At 31.2% G+C, this 21959-nt stretch overlaps 3 protein-coding genes across 4 annotated transcripts; 2 read left to right on the top strand and 1 right to left on the bottom strand.

Moving 5' to 3' along the window:
* Positions 1-6063: 6063 nt before the first annotated feature.
* On the top strand, positions 6064-13224 carry LOC114726888 (ecotropic viral integration site 5 protein homolog). Of its 2 annotated transcripts, XM_028913608.1 has the most exons (10): positions 6065-6274; positions 6377-6645; positions 7127-7349; positions 7447-7648; positions 8937-9107; positions 9185-9301; positions 11820-12017; positions 12132-12191; positions 12281-12379; positions 12945-13224. In XM_028913608.1, exons 3-10 carry the CDS (start codon positions 7207-7209, stop codon positions 13044-13046), a joined length of 1092 nt encoding a protein of 363 aa, XP_028769441.1. In that variant the 5' UTR covers positions 6065-6274; positions 6377-6645; positions 7127-7206; the 3' UTR covers positions 13047-13224. The 2 variants fall into 2 exon arrangements, with proteins under 2 accessions (XP_028769440.1, XP_028769441.1); XM_028913607.1 differs by lacking the exon at positions 6377-6645 and having other exon boundaries at positions 6064-6274.
* A 1921-nt stretch (positions 13225-15145) lies between these two features.
* LOC114726897 (stress-induced protein KIN2-like) lies at positions 15146-15726 on the top strand. Its single transcript, XM_028913618.1, has 3 exons — positions 15146-15202; positions 15452-15520; positions 15652-15726. The coding sequence occupies exons 1-3, from the start codon at positions 15146-15148 to the stop codon at positions 15724-15726; spliced, it is 201 nt and encodes a 66-aa protein (XP_028769451.1).
* A 628-nt stretch (positions 15727-16354) lies between these two features.
* Positions 16355-16906, bottom strand: LOC114726916 (probable transcription repressor OFP9). The gene has a single exon (XM_028913634.1). It carries the CDS (start codon positions 16904-16906, stop codon positions 16355-16357), a length of 552 nt encoding a protein of 183 aa, XP_028769467.1.
* Positions 16907-21959: the final 5053 nt, after the last annotated feature.

The raw sequence follows: 21959 nt of genomic DNA, 5'->3' as shown, positions 1-21959 counted from the left end.
ACCTCATACCAATGTATGTAACAGATAGAAATTTAGTTATCTAGTCTCCTAGTTGACAGTCAAATACAACCAAAGTTCAATCTCGAAAACGTCACAATAGGGTTTATATCTACAAAAGAAATTAAAATGTTATCTCTATAGTATTAGAGTAAGCTACTCACAAAATCCTAACCTTTAACTCTTCCTTTAAAAATTAAATTTTTTTACTTAGGATTCTAGCCTAAAAGACCTTTTTCTAAGGTTTGGAATGAGAATACACACACACACACACATATATATGATTTAGACTCGATTCCTAAATTTTTCTTGCTTAAATATATCCTTTAATTATTAGATTATGTTATTAGAATTATCAAATTCATAACATAAATAGAAAAACCCCAATTTATAACTTATGTTTACAAGTTAGGTTATTCTCACTACAGAAGTTAAACCTTTAATCTGACTGTTGAATTTAATTTCCTATCTATCATGATACTATCCTCCAAATTATGGCTCAATCTAACGGTGGACGAACTTAAAAATACTAATTTATTCAGGACTCTATGTACTAAATCTAAAAAAACAAGTTGAAAACATACCTAATAACTTGTAACTCGGAGATCAAAATGACGAGCCAACCGTTCAAATTGACGATTTGGATGAATAGACTGACCAAATATTAATCCGATCCAACGGTTAATGAACTTAAAACTAGCACTTTTCTGAAGCTATGTCAGATATGTGTGAAAATTATTTACTCACTCCAAGCTTCACCCACTGCCTTCTATATATAGGCTCCTCAAGCTCCTTCACTCTAGTGACTAGTTGACGTGAGACTTCTATACCATTGCTATTTTATTCATCTTTCTATCATTTAGTTAATGTGAGACTTTTTAATATTGTTATTTTACTCATTTTCTCATACACACACATGCATAAAAATCAGAATTATTTTAATTGCATATATATATTTAACCTCTATCTATTCTATAAAAATTTGTTTAAATATTAGATATATGAAAATTAGGATGTTACCCCAACCATCCAGACATAAACAAGGGAGATTCAAAACATATTTCACAAAACAAGAAGATACAAAGAAGGTAGATATTAATATCTCCTATTAAAAAATATAATATTTATTTAACTAATTTAGATAGATTAACAAAATAAGACAAATTGGTTATTTGTGAACAGAAATGTATGTATTGATTTTTCTAAAATATCTTTTTAAATCATTTATATTGAAATTACCTATTGAATCTTGATATAAACCTATTTAATATGTGCAATTAACAAAAATGGTTTGAAAAAAAAATGATGAATATGAAAGACAAAATAAATTAAAATCTTATATTTAAGATCAAACTCAACTCAAAATAAATTTTATACTCCTCCGGTTCTTAATATAAGACTTATTTAACTAATTTGATTGAATTCAGAAAGTTAGATAAGTTAGTTAATTATAAGAAATATGACATGTTTTTCCTAAAATACCATAATCATCTGTCTTAATATCTTTCTTCCCTCATTTATTTGATTATGGTTAAGGGAGTATCCACAGAGATAATTTTGAAAAATTGATAAATATGAGAAATAAATCTTATATTTAGAATCAAAATTAACTTAATAATTAGATTCTATATTAAAAACCAGAGAAGTATTAAACACCAGAGGTAGTAGAATATAAGAAAAACTTAATTAGGATTTTGCAGAGACAAGGTAGGAAGACGTCATCATTATAAAAGGAATTGCTTTATTAAGTTGAAGTAAACACCATTTTTGGAGGAAATAAACACCAGTATATTCTGGAATGAGATCTCTTCCCCCCCCCCCTCATTTTCTCGTTTTCTTCTTCTAATCACATCTAGCTAAGTGTAAATTAAAAATCGAATAGTTGAGATTTAATATCTTATAAAATTATTATAAACTACCTGAAAAATAAACAATAACTTTTTTTCATAAAATATTGAATCTAAATCATTTATTTCTAATTTAAAATGATAGGGACGAAATTTTAAAAAAAAAAATGAAGAGAAGATTCAAATGTTCTTGGTTATTCTATTCTGTATCATCTGCTTTGATTCCATCAGTGATCGGGAAGCTCTTCTTTTATTTGTGGTTGACTTCAATTATTATTGGTTTTTTATTTTCTTTTCATAAATAATTAAGGATAAAATTAAAAAAATGCACTAATATTAACATAAGTCTAAATTAAAACTTATAAAATAGGCCACACTCTTTTTCAAATTTAAAGCTTATATATAAATCAGACACTTTTATGAAAGATAGGCAGTTTTTTGTGGGTAAATTATAACTAAAATCTTTTTTTTCTTCCTGAAAATTATAACTAATATTCTCTATCAGTAGTAGAGGTTAATTTTCTTGAAAGTATTAAAACCAAAGCAAGGTAAAGTGTAAATTTGATAAGATTCTATTTGAAATTATCCAAATATTAAATGCATTTTTACTAGTTTTATCCCTAATTAATTGTATTATTTTTTTCCTATACAGTTCTTTCATTTTCTTACATATTTATCATTTTAGTTAATATTAATAGATTTATTAAATCACACCATTCAATTAATTACTCCATTTAATTATTGGAAGATAATCCATTAGCAAAAGTTGGAGCCATGTGGACCCTTAATCATGGGAAACAATTTTATTGGGCCCATAATTATTTGAAGTAATTAATTAATTAATGAAACCCCTTGCGAAGTTTACAGCTGGCCTTTCCATGAGGTAATTAATTTAATTACAAGTAGCATTTGAATAATCATACCTTATCCAATTAAGGAATCTTTCCTGTTTTTTCTTTTTCTTTTCCCCACCTAATTCAACTCATTTAAATAAATTTATCACGTGAGATGCATATATAATGCAGCCTGATCTTCTTTGTATATTTATTATTAAGAAAATGTAATTAATATAAAAAAAATATTGACTGTATTGCCAACTATGTCCCTATAGCTTAATGATTTTTTTTTTGTTAAGAAAAACAACTACCAAAATTATGGGTTCAAAATGTTAGTTAAAATTTAGTTAAAAATAATAAATATATAAGGTATATACATATTTTTCCAACCATACCCTTATTTGTAAAGAAAACACTGGTATGTGAGAGATAATGAATGGAAATTTATCGGAGACAGATAATGAGTAATATATATTCAATGAATGTAAGAGTAAAAAGATTAGTTTAAAATATTAGTTAGAGAAAATCTATTTCTTATATTTAGGGAGACCACTTTGAGAAAAATCATTTCTTATAAAAAAAAAAGATACTCCTCCGGTCCTTAATATAAGACCTATTTAACTAATTTGATTAGATTAAGGAAGTTAGATAAGTTAGTTAATTATAAGAAAAGTGACATTTTTCCTAAAATACCATAATCATCTTTCTTAATACCCTCTCTCCCTCTTCTACTTGATTATGGTTGAGGGAGTATCCATAGGGATAATTTAGAGAAAAATGATAAATATGAGAAATAGGTATTATATTTAGGACCAAAACCAACTCAATAATTGGGTCCTATATTAAGGACGAGAGGAGTATTATAAAAAGAACCATTACATCTGCCGTAAATATTGAATAGAGAAATTACTAAACTCATGGGTTACAAACATGAACAAAAACAGAAGAAAAAATATCTAATATATCCCGCCCTACAAAATCCCGCTTAAGTAAGCCTGTATGTGAAAAATTGAAGAACTTTTTTTTTCAGTACAGCAGATATTTAGAACCCTTTGTCTTTGTACGCAAATCCCTCATGTTTGAATTTCTATTAAAAGAAGTATTTAAATTTAGTGCCTGACAGTACTTTGAACATGATTGTCTTCTATTTAGTACCTAATAGTTTATCAAATATGATTACTTCCTATTTAATATCTAACAGTATTTTAAATAAAATTGTTTTTAATAAAAAAATTTTATATCTGGAAAAAAAATGCTATAATTAAAAAAACTTCTAAAGGGCCATTATTGGAAACCCCGGGATACGTCGGAGTAGAGGATAGTGACTTTACTTGATGAGTGAAGGTTAGGTTCGTGTTCGTGAGGGAAAGGGAACCAGTAATGTTACTCCCTCTGTTTCTTATTATAAGAGACATTTGATGCTTATGGCATGTTCCTATATATAAGAGACACTTACAAGTTGTCTCTACTTTTTTGTGTTGATTTACTATTTTACCCATATTTATTATCTCCAACTGACACTCTCTCCCTCTCACTTCTCTTTCTTTTAATAATTTAATTGTTCTCTTTCATGCTCTCTCTCCTTATTAATGAGGGCATTTTTGGAAAAAAATTATACTTTTTACACATTAATTATTCTTAACTAATTTTAACTGTTTTTTTGATCAACGTACTTTGGTTATTTGTCTCTTATAATAAGAAACGGAGGGAGTACATTTCAGTCAAATCATATCAATAATTGCTTCTAAAAGGCCTTATTTTCCATCCCTATAGAGGTGACAAAAGAGTAAGTTTAAGCCAGAAATATCCAGGTGAAAAAAGAAAGGGTAATAAATTGAATCTGTGAGCTGAAACCAGGCAGCTTAATTGAAAAACACCCAAACTAGAGGATAAAAATATGCCCCAATTTTTCCTCCTTACCATAACCAAATGTGCAAAGACCAGAAAAACTTAGAGTATTTGTATAGAATCAAAATCATGATTTTAAAAATACTTTTACGGTGTACGAAATAAATATATGGAGGAATTTATCTCGTTTTGCGAAAAAATACTTATAAGAAGTACTTTTGAATGCTTCCAAACACTCTTTTAAATGATTACATGTTTCTTCCTACATAATATCATTAGATGGATAAGCTTGGTGCAATTGATTTCGCGAGCACATGCCATACTCATTCAAAAACTGAGCATGAAATAATTATCTTAATTTAGACATTCTAGATTGATTTTGAATAATCCAAATTTAATTTAAATAATTTTTAATAGAATATAATTTAAAATAAAAATAATTTTATAATCGATACTTCTAAAAGAGTAAATTTATTATTAAAAAATTTTAAATCTAAATCATTCCAATCGTATTTTGAATATGAGTTTTACTATAGTAATAAAAAGCTTTGAATGGTGCTGTGATGAGCACCAAAAGAGAGGGCTGCACCAATTTTCATATTGAGAGTAAAAATTCTAATATTAATGATGTTGTTGGACCTTTGGTGACGCCAAAAGCTTGGTCAGTACGGCGAGGATACAAGAGTGCAACAATGAAAACTTTCAGAGCATTTGGGGTCAAAGCGGACATATAACCCTTTTACTAATACAAATAAGTTTGAAAGAAAAATGAATAAAATAAATAAATAATTTAATGAAAATAAGAAAAATATAAAAAAATAAAAGCAACAGTCGGCAGTTTGCCTAAGAAAAAACACAATTATTTTTGCCAACCTAAGAAATTCAAAATTACGTGAAACTCTTTAGGTTATTAATTTCTTTTTTTTTAAAAAACAAAATTTATTACTTATATATAACAGTTCCTGTTAAACAAAATACTCAACCTGCATATAAATAATAATACAAAGATTAATATAATTTTTAGTCCTCAAATTTAAAACAAGTATTTTTTGTTTTTAAAATTTACTTTGTCTATAAAGGTTAATCTCTCTTAGTTAAATATATTTTTAAATTTTAAGAACCAAAAAATAATGGTTTTAAATTTTAGGAGCTAAAATCAAAATAAATTCAAATTTCAAAAATTGAAACTTATAACAAGAACCTATATTATAATTATGCAAATTAAATGTGAAATGTTTAAGTTTACTCTGAATCATTTTAATATATGAATATTCAATTCAGTAAAATTGACCGGAAAATAGGAGTGTTTTGTAAAATCAAAATATTTAATTAAACTAAATACATACTTTTTTCGGTCGAAATGGAAAAGAATCATCATCAAACACGACATTTCAGTTTTCACTCTGTTTAACCAAAAACAAACTGCAATTTTGTTTCTTCTGAAATCTTTTCGATAGAAAGATTTTTTTCCCCCCTTGAAATTAAATGAAACTAGCATAATAACAGAATAATTAAATTTAGGCTTTGTATTAGCTGAAAGAAAAGATTCTGTTGGGAGGAAAATGAATCTCCGTGAGAAGGAATCATTGGAATAGCGTGAGTTTTTTGCCGGCCATCCGCGGCGTCCCTCTCTTCCATTGAAGGCTTTGTTAAGGTCGTGGAATATTAGCAGAATCAACATCTTCTGTTTGAAATTTTTCTGAAAACGGCATCCACCGAATCAGTGATTCCTCCAATGTTAATCAGGTAAACCCTGCCTCTACATTTACTTCATGGACTTCGTATTCCTGCTGTCGTTAGGTTTTATGTCTTAGTTGTTGATTTCGGCGGTCAATTTCACTACTGCAGCGGTGGGTGGTAAATTATAAATGAAACTGATCCAGGCTTCATTTATGGGCAGTCCCATTTCCATCATAAAAAGTTTAAAGCTGTTATATTTATGCTCAAGCAAGGCGAGTTTATTGAGAAGGGTAGAAAATTTAGTTGCCAGTTTTTTAACTTCCCCTTTTTTGGAATATGAGAAATTTCATATGGGAACAAAATGCTTGAGTTGGTCACATTGCCCAGAAATGGTTATTTAGGTCAAGGAACTGGCATTTGATTGCTGCTGATTAAAGGTATTGTTACTGGCTTTCTGGGCTTATGGAAGGCAAAAGAGAGGCTTTTTTAACCCTGTAAAGAAAAATCTCAAGCTATAAATGTAATAGCCAGCAAATATTTTTGGCTTTGGAATTCCCTGATTCCTGGTAATTAGTTTGTTTCGTTGGTATTCTTGCCTTTTTAGTTTGCTTCTTTTAAAATACTGGCAAGTAGTCAAATTCAATTGGAGATCCTTAGAAAGTCATGCTGGTTGATTGAGGAAAGTCAAACTTAGTTGCTTGGTCCTGATAATTGAAAAAAATTAACTAGTCTTCTCCTTGCATGTATTTTTCTTTCAGCATAAATGAAACTGCTCCATCCCTTGTTCAATAGCTACATGAAGGTTGTTACTGAATCATCATCAATGTATATTTTGCATGTCAAATTTTTATTTGGTCTCTCAATAATTATTGTAAAAGTATGACTATAGACGATCTCATTTTCTTTACATCTTGTCAGGTTTTCCTCATCATAAGGTTTAATTAAGCATGATATGTCAGTTTTCTTGCGATTTTCAAGAGCTAGTTTTTGATGCTTAAATGGAAAAGAAAAGATTAGACGATCATGAACCAGGTTCAATTCCTTCACCAAGAGCAGTGGACAGATTTGGGTTTGTAAAACAGGATGCTAATACCTCTTCTGATGGTTTAGTCAAGAGTAGGTCAGCAAATGAGTATGAGAGGTATTTTGTTCCCACAAGCTTTTTCCATTTTCAGACAATGAATAAAATTCATAGTGTATACAAAGTCCTTACCTTTACTATTATCTATATTTATCAGAGTTAGGGAGGAAAGAAGGGTAAGAAAATGGAGGAAGATGATTGGGGTCGGTGGGAGTGACTGGAAGCATTATGTAAGAAAAAAACCTCATGTTGTCAAAAGGCGTATAAGGAAAGGAATTCCTGATTGTTTAAGGGGCCTTGTTTGGCAGTTGATATCAGGAAGTCGAGACCTATTACTGATGAATCCTGGAGTGTACGAGGTAATCATTTTTCTTTATTAAGATGATCTCAGACATCTTAATGACTTAATCTATATTGCTATGGTCAATACGTGCCATAGTGTTGAGCTGTCTATGTTCATTTCAAAAAGTGAGGAGATTTTGCCTATTTTTCTGTGTCTATATTTTGGTTTTGCAATCTTTTTCCCCTTGTTATTGCTGCATTGAATGTGCCATTTCTGGGGTTTAACTTTGATTTTAAAGGCAATTTTTTTTTTTAAATCATCGTTTGGAATAAGTGAGTATATATTAAAATATAGTAGCTTCCTACAATGTAAAATTAACTGGGTTGATGTTTTGGAATTTTATCTGCACGTAATATGCATATCAAGAAAAAGTGGCCTGTAGAGATTTGAGGTTTTGGTTTGTAGACGGAGAGAATTAATGTCGAAACAGAGTATTTGACTTATCTAGGCTACTCGAGATGGAATATCTACCTAATGGTAGAAACCGAATCAGGACTTGCGTTCAGAAAGTTAAGAGGAGATCTAGAAAGAAGCATGTGCTAGCAGGGAGGACTATAGTTCATTTGTCATTCCTTCATATTTAGAAGGAAATGGATGTTCCTGGAGATGTTAGAACTCTTAGCAGCTGTTGTGTAAAATTTAAGATGGATGAGTTATGTAAAGAAGAAACACTAAGCTAGGACATGTGATTATTGTTGGTCATGCTCAGCATCTGCTGTGCAAACCTTTATATCTGCAAGGTTATCCAGGGGGGAAAAAATCAAAAGAATGTGGTTATACTTTTGCTCTTACTTCTATAAAGCAAGAACTCTCTCACTCACAAGCACTTTCGTGCACAAGCTTGTGTAATGCGCATGAACAAGGTTATTTATTGACGTTATGTGGATATTATTTCTATCCCTGTCTTTTTACTCGTTCATTGAAGAAATTGAAGCGTTTAGCTCTCCTATGTGACTAAAATCTTTAACTTGTTTCTGAGCCTGCAATCTGCAAGTCTCTGTTTAATCCCATTTTTGTGCTATCTTGAAATTAACATTACAAATAAAAATTTTAAACCTTCCTCTGGATAGAATGAGCTTGTGCAGTTTCTTGACAATCATAACCACTGAAGTCAATTGTTTTAAAATTCGCATTCTCATATGCCATATGAAGAGAATTAATTATTGTGTAAATGACTATTTAGTTCTGCAAGTATAATTGGTTAATGATTATAAGTGATCAATGCGTGCAAAGCATTTATCCTTTTTTTATACAGTCATGCAAACACTTGAGCTTGCATTTACAAGATATTATGTCCTTTACAGCAACTAGTGATATATGAAACATCGGCCTCTGAGCTAGATATAATTAGAGATATTTCTCGCACCTTCCCCTCACATGTGTTCTTCCAACAAAGGCATGGACCTGGGCAGCGGTCACTCTACAATGTTTTAAAGGCTTACTCAGTCTTTGACAGAGACGTCGGATATGTTCAGGTTCAACTCATGATCTCATCACTTTTTTTGGTTGCTCGTAGCATAACAATATATTACTAACCTTTTGAAAAATCCAGGGAATGGGGTTCTTAGCTGGTCTATTACTTTTGTATATGAGTGAGGAGGATGCATTTTGGCTGTTGGTGGCATTGCTGAAAGGAGCTGTTCATGCTCCAATGGAGGGCTTGTATCTGGTAACTATGTCTTTGTATGAACTCATTCACCAATCACGTAATACCTGCAGAATTGTCTTATCATTTCAAAACAAAATGTGTAGTGCATCAAACTCTACTTCCATGTTGACCACAGTCTCTCTCCCTCTCTTGTTTCATGTGTGCGTCTACTTTCTACTTAATTCCTTTTTCCCTTAGTTTATCACTTGATCTATTTAATTCCGTGGTCCAAATTGTAGAACATCTCCATCTTGCATTACTTAAAAGCTTAATATTAATCCCAGATAGCATATTTCACATAGTTTAAAGTGTTCTCCTCGCCATGAATGTGGCACAATATAAGCTAATCTCCTCTTATGTTCATATCCAAAACATTCTCTCTTTTTCTAGTCAGTTCATAGTATCGGATTCAGGGGTAGAGAAAATTTAGGTCTTCCCTGTTCATTGTACCAAAGGAACTTTTCTGGAGGTTGTGTGGTTTGCTGACCCAAAGCGCAGTAGTTCCCAGATAGCATATTTCACATAGTTAATGTAGCACAATATAAGCTAATCTCCTCTTATGTTCGAATTCAAAACATTCTCTCTTTTTCTAGTCAGTTCATAGTATCGGATTCAGGGGAAGACAAAATTTGGGTCTTCCCTGTTCATTGTACCAAAGGAACTTTTCTGGAGGTTGTGTGGTTTTCTGACCCAAAGAGCAGTAGCTTTTTTAACTTCGTGCTAGACCTAGTATCCTGACCTTGGGGTAAGCGAGCTCTGAACAGTCAATCTCTGGCAATGACAAAAGGAAAATGCTTCATTTTTACAAATGTGCTGATTTTTGCACTACCCTACACACTGATGCATGAGGTGAGGGTCTGTGGCAACCATAGCAACAGTCCGGTCAGATCATAGTAGGGATTGGGGAAGATCATCTTTACACCTTGACTGGTCATTCACTCAAACAACCTGGTCTTTGTGGTTTATTTTGCTTCGTCCCCTGCTTCTTTAGTGTGTTTTCTCCCACTTTTTTGATGATTTAATGTTTTATAGTGTGTTTTTGGGCCTTTTGTATTACCTGTGCATCAACCGAGCCACTGTCTGCTCTACCCGAGGTCTGTTTGAATATGAATCTCTTTAAGCTGCGTTTGGTCCAAAAACATGGCAATATATTCTCCTGTCATTATTGCATCTTCCATTATCATTCTTGAAGGATTGTTGGGGGATCATATATAGATGATTGCCAACTCATATGTCGTATGATTGCTAACGCAGACTGGGCAGTGTTATCCTTTAGCAAGCGTTCAGTTTGAGTATCGTATATCCTTCAGTCCCAATCTTATCTGTTGCATAGTCTTTTCTATCATGAGTGTAGTACAATCCCAGCTTATCTCCTTGCTATGTAAGGAGAAAATACTTTGGAAAGTGTAAGTACTCTTATGTTTATAACCCGAAATACTATGCTGCATGAAATACTAGCAATTTGAGTTACAGTATGTAATGGGGCCTTCTATCTACTATATATTCTAATACTGTCATATCATATGTGTAATATGAGGGAGAAGAAAAGCAATTTTGTTTTGTTCTTCTTCCAGAGTATCCCATTGTTATTTTCTTTTAAAAGGTAAACTGCATTAACCCTTTCACTACCCTGTTTGGAAGTCTGAACTGATTTTAGTTTTAAAGCTACCAAAACAAGCTGTCTGATTTGGACAGCTTGAACTTACCAGCAAAGGAATTTAATGTTATGATCGAGTGTCCGAATATTAGGTTATAGCTAATGGTTGGCAATTGCAACTAAGGAATGTGGTCTTATCTTTTTTAATGTTGATTATCAACATGTAGAGTCCTAAAATTTTCTAACAAAGTTCACACATTACACTCCTTAGCCTTGTGTTTTTATGCCACATCCCTGAAATTTAGGTCTGAATATGAGAGTTAGGGAGTTTAATTAAATAGTTAAACTCAGCGGTTGTTTGGCATCCCCTGAAAAAAATATTTCTATGTTTCACATATTTATTTTGTACAACATAAAATCACTTAAAATAAATTAAACTAAAAGTAAATGTTTTTATCTAATCAAAAGGTGATACAAAAGGAAAAAAATTAATTTGAAAATAGTGGTAGACATTACATACCTGAAAAAGCTTCTAAAATCAGTCTATATTCATGTTGAGCATATCTTTAAGGCCTGTCTCTGCTAGAAGGCAGGAAAAGAATATTCTTTAAGCTTAGAATGATTTTCATTTAAAGTTTTTGTTGGTTTTTTAATTTGATGTGGTATAATATATGATCGGTCTACATTTTATCTTCTAGTATGCTTTAGTACTAAATATCAGTATCTGCTACTCAACTACATCTAGTTGTCAGAACCTGTTTCTATATTGATCTCGTTTTGATCATACAATCCTCCTGACATTGATTGTGCACCCTCCTTTTTTTCTGGTATAGATATTCCTATTTGGAAATTGTTGGATACATTGCAGATTGTTTGTTTTTATAATGTATTCTTCAATGAGATGAACTTTCTTTTCATGTGGTTCTTTTCGTTTTAATGCAGGCAGGATTGCCTCTGGTACAACAGTATCTCTTTCAGCTTGAACACTTGGTGAGGGAGCACCTGCCTAAGTTGGGAGAACATTTTGCCAACGAAATGATAAATCCTAGCATGTATGCAAGCCAGTGGTTCATAACTGTGTTTTCATACTCCTTTCCGTTCCATTTGGCTCTTAGAATCTGGGATGTCTTTTTGAACGAGGTTAGCAACAACTGCTCTTAATAGATATTGGTTTGTAATTATGTGTGTGTGTGTGTGTATATATATATATATGAAGAAGATGATGATGATGATAATGACATTTTTGTCTTTCAGGGCGTTGTTATTGTTTTCAAAGTTGGCTTGGCCTTACTAAAGTATTGCCATGATGACTTGGTGAGTGTCATATAACCTTATGAATTCTGTTCGCTCACTGCAAAAGCCAGTCAGCATTTTTTCTGCTAATACTTTGGTTCAATTACCAGATAAAATTGCCTTTCGAGAAACTGATACATGCCTTGCGGAATTTCCCTGAGGATGCAATGGATCCTGACACATTATTACCATTGGCCTATTCCTTCAAGGTTCTCTTCTTTTTTCTGCTTTATCTTTTGTGCACTCATTGACATCCAAATTTAAAATTTCTCCCCTTTGCTGGGATCTTCAGCACAATATGTATTACATGATAAATTATTGCGTTTCTGAACTCCCACAAGGTTTTTATTTGTAGAAGTTATCTTGCTATGCAACACTCTGTTGGCTTGGTAATAGGTGGATGTGATAGATCAAACAATGATCTTCACCTTGTTGTTCAAAGCTCCAGAGATGGCCACGTTCTAATTTATTTGGCACTTATTAAGAATGAATTTAGCAGTTAGAAAATAAAGTGCATAAATAGAGAATTTAAATGGCTTTTTTGGCATTCGTTGTTTTAGTAATGAATTCAAAAAGTTCTAGGAGTTTGTTATGTACTGTTTATCACTGCCTCTGATCTTAAATATAAGATGAACTATAGACTGGATCTTATATTAAGAACTAAAGATAGTGCTTTATTTCATCCGTTCTTGGATTTGTAATTTCTTGACTTCCAACATATTATGCTATAGATTTTGTTCTTTGTTCATATGTCCAAGTTCTGATGGTTTCCAGGTATCCAAGCGTTTAGAGGAACTGAGACAACAGTATGAGAAGCAGCATGGCAAGTCTGTTCAACTTCAACCTCGAGAATCTCGACAGCTTGTTGAAAACTGACAACATGATAAAAAGGAGAGAATTTCAAACATTTGAGAGAAATTGAAGCAGTAGCACAAAGCAGAGATGGACTGGTATTCACTTCAACCTGCAGAAGTAGTTGGAAAGCATTCTGCCCAATGAAGGTTTTTCTGGTGTTGTATATTTGTCTGGTGTTGACCCCATGTTGTGTTCTATGTATAGTGACTTGGATAGTGAGGCGTCGAAGTTATGAAGCTTTGATGTGTATGGAACTCAATCTTTGTCTTTGTTGTTGTTGTTTTTTTTTTTTTAAAATATTTTTTAATTTAGAGCTGATACGAGTCTCTGTACTCATTTCCCAATCGTGCAAGTATGAAATTGTTACAGAACTTTGTTTCAATTTTTTAGTGACAGTGTTGAGTGATATGGCATTTCGGGATTTGGTCTTGAAGTCTTTCGTTATTCTACTCACGACAACATCTTTGTTTTTATTTACGGATAACGACAGAGAGAGAATATGCATCAAAAGAAGCAGCAGATAAACAAGCATGCATAATGACAATACTGACTTGCTAGATTCTTCCCGCTCTTCTGCCTCAGATGCTTCGCTTTGATTCCAATCTTACCCTTCCACCTCTCATGCATGGAGTGTAGGCGGATGATCTTTTTTATTTTAATTCAAGTTATTTTGTACTTTAGACTAATATCTATCAGGTCGGGAATAAATGTGTTTTTTGGGATTCAAACTTATATTTTTTTTTTTCTTATCACAATAAGACTTTATAATCTCAACTAATAATTGGTTGGTCTTCTCTCCATGCCTTCATGGTACAGAGACATAAAATGTATTTAATCATGCTTTTTTTTTTTGTTAAAAAAAAAATACCATTCAACATCAAAAATAAAAAAATCACATTAGAACCTGGCTAATATGGATTCGCGCCATTGAGGTTAACTTTTCTGAATTACTCTTAAATATGAGTCATATATGGTATGGGCACATTAAATATGCTAACAAAAGAAAATGTTAATGTTAGGCTGAAGAGAAATGATCTTAAATCTTGATTAAATCATGGTAATATATAATTATCATGTTGATGCTAATAACAATAATAATCAAGGTCCTGTTTGTTTTAAGTTTAAAAGATAAGTGATTTTTAGATAGTTTATAGATTCTATAAGGAGTGATTTATTGCGTAGAGATTTTATGAAAAACGGTAATTATTTTGCATTTGGCTACAATCATAAAAATTTATTATTACTTTGTGGTTTTCAGATTTTGTGATATATTCATACATTATTTATTTATTTTCAAATTCTATTACATATTTGCATATCTCCACATTTTCATGATATTCCCTCTTATCTACCTTTGTTTTCTTTTTTTTTTTATTGACCAAACTCTCATCTACCTCGTTAATTAGAAATATATAACTTTTCAGATTCTGAACTTTTTTCAAAAGGTTAATCAAAATCATAAAATCTAACACAAGTAGTTTTTTTTCCAAAAACAAGTGATTTTTTTATGAAATAAACTTGAACAAATGGCATCGCTTTTGTTGTTCCGTGTTAAGCTTTGCTAAATGTAGTAACTTCTTTCTAACAATTTATATTTGACTTGAAAAAGTTGATTAGATTTTCATTAAATAGTTTCATCATCAAACACAATTTTTATAATGCTTTTTTAAAAAATAAAATTTCGTTAAAAAACCAGTCATATGCAGCATCGGATTATTTTACGTTGGAGGAATAGCCTAAGGCATAAGGAGAATTCGATCATAATCGATATTTAATAAACAAAATTCATTCAATTTAATTAATGTATATAATTAAGTAGAAAAATCATGAGTAAATAAACATGATCAATTAATCTGCTCCACATATTGTGTGGTCAAGAAAGAATGAAAAGCCTCATTTTTAGAATACAAAGCCATTTGTCATTAAAAGAGAGTCTCTTTGAATTGAATTCTTCCAATCCAAATCACCAAAATGAGCAAAATACGCCTTCAAGAACCACAATCTCCCCATATATATATGGGTGCTCTGGGAAGTTAATCTGCAACACGATCTACTTCTACTTATTCTTCATCTTCAATACATTCTCAGTTTAATTATTTTACAGCTTCAAAAAGAAGAAAATGGACTCCCAGAACAACATAAGCTACAATGCTGGACAAGCCAAGGGCCAAGCTGAGGTATCTCTCTCTCTCTCTATATATATATATATATATGTATATATATAACACAAATGTTAATGGCATTGTAGCCAAATGGCATGAATGCTCTCCCGTAAGTGGAGACTGAATTCAATCTCGTTTATAACCTCAGACCGTTACTGCTTGGATTTGTAAAACAAATAGTTTTAAATCTGATGGGTTTTGAGAAGTTTTTTATTTGATGTAAGTATATATGTAGACATGATTCTGTGGGTAATATTATTGCAGGAGAAGGCTAGCGGCATGATGGACAAGGCTAGCAATGCTGCTCAGTCTGCCAAAGAATCCATGCAAGAGGTTCTATATTAATTCATCATCACACACACACACACACATATATATGTGAAATGAAATTATATTTACCCAGAGAAATTAAATGTGTGTATGTATACATATAGTTTAAAGTGAATTTTTGTATTGTATTGTAGGCTGGTCAGCAGATGCAGGCTAAGGCACAAGGAGCTGCTGATGCAGTGAAGGATGCAACAGGGATGAACAAGTGAAGAAGATGATCATTTATATATATATATATGATCATTAATCATTATTATTATATTTTTTGTAATTTGGTTTCTCTCTAGGCATTAATAGATCCATGCCATGATGATTCAGCAGCAGATTTATATATCTAGCTATAGCTGTTGATTCGCAGGGGATGGTTAAAGTCTGATCCCTTCAATTCATGATGTAATAATTTTTGTCATAAGTCTAGTGAAATCAAATTTTGTTCTTGAGAATTGTTTCACATTTTGAATTTCCTACTTTTGGAGCTAACTAAAATGTAAGGTACTATATACTTACATATATATATATTTATATATATCATTTCTTAACGATTTGAGTTAGATTTCTTTAGTGATCATTTAATTAATGTGAGACTAAAATTTTGAATGCATTATATCAATAGAAAAGAGGTTGCAAAAAAAAATATCAATAGAAAAAAGAGTATGCTTTCAAGATCATGTTCCTAAGAAAAGGGGATTTATATTTAGTGGGTTAAGATTATCAATTTGCACATGTTAAAAGTGAGATATATTCACTGAAATTGTAAACTTACTAGCTTTTGAGCAAAAAAGAAGAGGGGAAAAAAAAAGATGCTGGGGAATCAATTTAATTTCCAATAATTTGTTATTACCAATATTGGCATTTACATGATAAGAAGAGATTGGTACAAACCTCATGAAAGACCTCGAGTATAAGACTATGGTACTCTTGTGAATTCATTGAAACATAATAATTTAACAGACTCCGAAGTTCTTTAGCATCTTGAAGTCGATTCGCCATTATCATCTCCACCATGGACTCTCTGAAATCCTCTCTTGGATCATAAGAACTCTTCTCCATCGCCATCATCACCACGAACTTGGTCCCGGCAGCAGCTTCTTCTCTTCGCTTCTTCTGCAGATCATTCTGATCATGAAGACGATGATGATGCTGTTGCAGATGACTATTATTATGATGATGATGGTGAAGCCTCATGTTCCTCTCTCTCTGATCTCTTATCATCTGATCAAGCCTTTCTTGAACCATGGCGTGGGCTAAGCTTGAAACAGAAGGGAACCTATCAGAAGCTGATGAAGAACTGCTTTCTGCTTCTAGTTCTGAGGAAGAAGAAACACTGAGTCTGCAATTACAGCTGCAACACAAGGCCTTGCAGACTCGTTGCTGTCTCAACGGTTTCATTATTATTCTGAAGAAAGAATATAATCAAGCAGATTAAGAGAGGGATGAAAGCTTTGGGATTTTGAAATAACTAAGGGGAAATTAAACTTATGTATTATTATCTGTATCTGATCACCATAAGTGGGTCGCAAAAGTGAATCATTGTGTTCCCATGTTCACAGAATTTTAAAGTGGTTCTAAAGAACTTGCTTGGTGGGCAGATGGGAAACATTTTTGTGATAGTTAATTCGGAAATATGATTGTGTTTAATGAACTCAAACTAACCATGATTTCAAGTTCTCTTTGTGGGATAACTGTTAGGTGGCATGCATGGCTTTATAGCGTAAAGTATGATTAATTTGGGAACAAAGAGACTATGTGTCGTATATAGGCTATATGTATCTGATCAAGCACACCATGCTTAATTTTGGAAAGTGTGGCATATATTATTAGGAAATTAGGAACATTATGAAGTCTAGTTATAGCACGATAATTACTAAATGAGTTAATAATTTAAGTGGTTAAACATAAAGTAAATGTTTCGTACTCAACATATTTTGTGCTTGAATACTTGAACTCAAAATATTTAATTTTGGAAAAAGAAAACCCTCCAATATTCTCTCAAACCTTTTTTATGCAAAAGTTTAGTATGGGTAATTTCATACATCATATGAAATTTTAAAAACAATGAATTGCACTGTTTATATATATATCTAGTTTAGTTTAGAGTTTTTATAATACACACACATATAAGAATGGGAAATTAAAAACACAATCATATTTTATTATTACAATCAACCGATATCTAGCAAATTTGTCTAGTGCATTCTGATTTTGATATCATTTTAATCTCATAAAGATTCATTTATATACTATACATATAAAAAAATCTTATAAAGCCATGCTATTCAGAAGCAACCAATAATATGATTAATTTTTCAAACTCCATATATAAAGCATAGGCTTTTATTGTAACTTCAATATAATATACAATACACTCAATCATTTGTGGGATGCATTTTACTAATTTATTCTGTTTTAGAACACTTTGCTTAATTGTGGGGAAAAGGAACACAAAAAGTATTCCATTACCATAAAGCGCATTTTTCTTTGAACATGAAAAATAAATAATTATGGCAAAAAAGATGTCTAAATTCCTGGTAATCAGTTTAAGCCATTATTTCAACAAATCAAACGATGACTAGATTAAGTGAATGCGATGGTTTGGAATTTGAAGCATTACTTTTTATTTTTTATGTTATCGCTATCTATTATTGTTAGTCAGCTTTTTGCTTCAAGTCTAGTTATAGCACAATTATAAGTAGGTATAAAACAATTATAATAATAGTTATGAAAATTAAAATATTAAACATACATTAGTCTAATAATTAAATAAGTTAATATTTTAAGTAATTAAAAATAAAATGTGTACATGTTTCATAACATATTGTTCCGTATATTTATTAGTGTTAATACTGAGTTCTTAACACACTTGAATCAAATACTTAACTCGAAATATTCTCAAATTTTCAGGAAAAAAAATCAAAAGAAGAAAAGGAAAGAAAGCCCTCCAGTATTACCTCTAATCCTTTTCATAGAGAAATTGAGAAGTTATCTAGACTTATGAAGCGCGCCAATAATTTAATTAATTAATATTATAATCAAATTGGTATATGGTCAATTTATTAGTTTGGTCATTTCTGTTATGAAATTCATAGAGATTCATTTGACTAACTTGGGTGCATTTGAACTAATTTATTTTGATGTTAGCATTGGCACACTTTGCTTAATTTAAGGAAAAGGAAAGTCCCCCCCCCCCCAAAGATATAAACGAATATGACCCATTATTCTTCCCTTTTGAACTCGAAAAACAATTATGGAAAAAAAAAGATGTCTAGATTCCTGGCAGTTTGTTTCAGCTACCATTATTCCATCAAATTAAGAATGACTAGATGAACTGAACGTGGAATATAAGTTTGAATCAATAATGTTTTGTATTACTATTTTCTGTCCTAATTATAAGACCCTGTTTGCAGATAATTAGGATTGGAGGTAGTATTATCATTAGTCATTGATAATACTAAATTAATTAATCAGATTTAGCTTTGTTAGGTGATAGCTAGAGGTTAGTTAAGGCGAATGATGGAGAAAATCAGACAAAGATTACAAAGACAGCTAATTAAGAATCTCTTTACAAGATTTCGTCATCTGCATGCTAATTACAAAAAGAGGATTAAGCACACAAAACAAGACAGTGATCGAGTGATTAGCATGTGATTAACATTGATTACATATGTATGTCTCCTCACTTCACTGGTAAGTGTACTGATGAGAAATATGAACCTCGTCTTTTCAGTACAAGCAACTTGTTTAAGCGCATGACTAAAAGCACATGTTGATCCATTAATTAATATAATCATCATTAGTTTATTAAAGATTAAGCCTGTGTATGTGTCCTTTCACACTAAACAGCTATATATTTAATAACAATAGGCAATCACTAGACAGACTGTATTTGCACACCTAGCACATATTGATTTAAATTTAAAGTGGTTGGGGTTAATTTTTTTTTTTTTAAGGAAAAACGATCTTGCTTCAATAAGATCGAGGTTTTGAATTATAGAAATAATATATATTAGGAGAGCTTTTGCAATTAAGCATGATGAGATTCAAGTATAATTATAGCCCGATAATATTGAATGTTAAATGATTACGATTAAAAAAAATAATGATTCTATTATATAATAATGACAAGCTTGTATGTTGTTATTATTTGTTAAGCGAAAGTTGGTATTAGCTTAGTTATTCTACTCATTCATATGGAGGTATCTGTTTAACTTGCCACAGTTGGCTAAGTTGTTCTTGTCATCATTTGCTAAACAAGAATTATTATTCGTTAAAAGGCTGAGTAAGCCACCCATAACCCAATACACCCGCCTGTAACTCAAGTTATGAATATCTTGCGTTGCTTATATTAACAACATTCAACTAGTGTTATTGATCTTAATCGTGGTGAAGCATTTGGATCTCAACCAACAATCGAGCAAGCAAATGATAGTGGTGGTGGAATAATATGTTATTTCTCGAGATTGAACTTGAAATTGATATCACATTGCAAAAATTCTTAGCCACTGCAGACATAGCGTATAATGTAGATAAAATTTTTGAGGTGGATGCTTCAAGCTGATTTAATTGATTTTTGTAATCCAATATTTAAGATTTTGGCATGGTAGAAAGGGAATGTTTCCAAGTGTAAAGTTCTAAATTTAGTGGCACCTGATTTGTTGACTACGCATATCTTTGTAGTATCTTCAAAATTGGCTTTTAGTATCAGGATTTGAGTACTAGATACTTTCAGGAGCTTCTTATCTTGAAAGATGGATATATAAGGCATTCATATGTGCCCAAAATTGGCTATTTATGAGGACACCAAACTCAAGGACCTTGATGTTATTAATTTTGCGAAGAGTAGTGCAAGTGTTGTTGCACGTATTTTAATAACATTTTCAATTTGTATTGTCTCATTTTTTTATTAGATATTAATAAATTGGATTTCTCTTAATCTGTTTTGTAGAGGAAGAGTCAGCAACAGCAGCAGTTACATCCTCAAGCGAATATGAAGAAGATGATGATAATGATTCAGTGGTAGTTTTAATCATTTCGTTAATTCTTTTGATTTTTGAATTTGTAGTTGTGATGTTTGAAGTTGGAACGTCAAAATGATGGTATTTGATTGTTTGGAGTCTGTCCACGCTCGAGCTTTGGGTTTAAATTCTTTAAAATTTTAAAAATTTTAAATAAAATAGGACTGGAGAGAAAAATTAATAAAAGAAAAAAATAATAAGGAAAGAATATGAAAAAAAATAACATAACACAATATCTTTTTTCACTATTACACATAACTATACTCTTAGGAGAGGTAATCCTTTTTTTTTTCTTTGCTATGTATAAATATTTTTTTATTGAAAGTAATTCTATTTGAAACACTTTCAAACATTAAATATGAGTATCTCTCCCATCAAAGATTTGAACTTTAGTTCTTCATGTTATGAAGGACTAGCCTATTTTGTTAGACTCAACCCTCATCAATATGGGAGATAATCATATTCAAAGTATTATCAAATACTAAATGTGGGATCTCTTCTAGAAAAAATTCAAACATTAGTTTGCTATATGTTACGAGGGATTAATCCATTCCACTACAACAAACCCATTCCATTGGTTGATACACGAGCTTATATTATTGTTTCACTGTGTATGTAAATTTAAAAAAAAAAACCAGATAATCGAATAGGAATTGGGCTAGACCCAAAAATAGTAGGTATTGGGCTTATGTTGCTTTGTCATGGATCAGTAGCCCAATGGGAATTTTGTTTTTGCCAACATAGCCCAATGGGTAATAAGATTTTTTGACCGAACAATGGGTAATAAGATTGGTACCATTTTTTTGGACTACAATGGTAAATGTTTTTAAATGAAGTACAAAATGAGAATTTTGGGGTAAACAATCCAATTGCTATATGAATAATATATAAATTTATTATTAAAAGCTAATAGGACCCGCATGAAAAATAATTTCGCATGCCCAGCGTAAAGAATTTTTTAATCTAAATAAAATAAAAACCCCAGAAAGGATAATATATTGTTATTATACGTGAGAGTTATTGTGCTATACTAAAATGTAAATGGTCATACTGACCAAAATTTGATTCCATTTCCATTCACTCCCCTACCCTAATATTTAATACTACTAATAAATTATTATTTATTTTTCGAATATGTACATTAGTCCCTTTGATCAAGTTATTCTAGCACACGTGCAGACATATGAAAATTTTCATTTTAGTCAAATTTCTTCATTTTTTTTTAAAAATCTCTCAGGAACTTTTGATATACAAAAGAAGAAGAGAAACTTGCAGTTTTAAAATTGATTTTACAGAATACGCCAAAATTTTCAAATATTTTAAATTTGAATTTAAACCCCAGAAGAATTCTGATTTGAATGTTTAATTTACAAAAGTTATATATCTATCATTAATTTCATATAAATATTGTTCATTTTCAATTTTAACCA

The sequence above is a fragment of the Neltuma alba genome, unplaced genomic scaffold (assembly GCF_004799145.2).
Source record: "Neltuma alba isolate B1F8T4 unplaced genomic scaffold, ASM479914v2 tig00012410_pilon, whole genome shotgun sequence".
NCBI lineage: Eukaryota > Viridiplantae > Streptophyta > Magnoliopsida > Fabales > Fabaceae > Neltuma > Neltuma alba.
This window is presented reverse-complemented; position numbering and strand designations above follow the sequence as displayed.

What these genes read in the sequence shown, in the direction of transcription:
- LOC114726888 (XM_028913607.1), top strand. Translation starts at nt 7,207, where the DNA reads ATGGAAAAGAAAAGATTAGACGATCATGAACCAGGTTCAATTCCTTCA. An exon ending in TCAGCAAATGAGTATGAGAG is followed by an intron (nt 7,350 to 7,446) that starts GTATTTTGTTCC and finishes TATATTTATCAG; the next exon opens with AGTTAGGGAGGAAAGAAGGG. An exon ending in CATTGGCCTATTCCTTCAAG is followed by an intron (nt 12,380 to 12,944) that starts GTTCTCTTCTTT and finishes GATGGTTTCCAG; the next exon opens with GTATCCAAGCGTTTAGAGGA.
- LOC114726897 (XM_028913618.1), top strand. Translation starts at nt 15,146, where the DNA reads ATGGACTCCCAGAACAACATAAGCTACAATGCTGGACAAGCCAAGGGC. An exon ending in AAGCCAAGGGCCAAGCTGAG is followed by an intron (nt 15,203 to 15,451) that starts GTATCTCTCTCT and finishes ATATTATTGCAG; the next exon opens with GAGAAGGCTAGCGGCATGAT. An exon ending in CCAAAGAATCCATGCAAGAG is followed by an intron (nt 15,521 to 15,651) that starts GTTCTATATTAA and finishes ATTGTATTGTAG; the next exon opens with GCTGGTCAGCAGATGCAGGC.
- LOC114726916 (XM_028913634.1), bottom strand. Translation starts at nt 16,906, where the DNA reads ATGAAACCGTTGAGACAGCAACGAGTCTGCAAGGCCTTGTGTTGCAGC.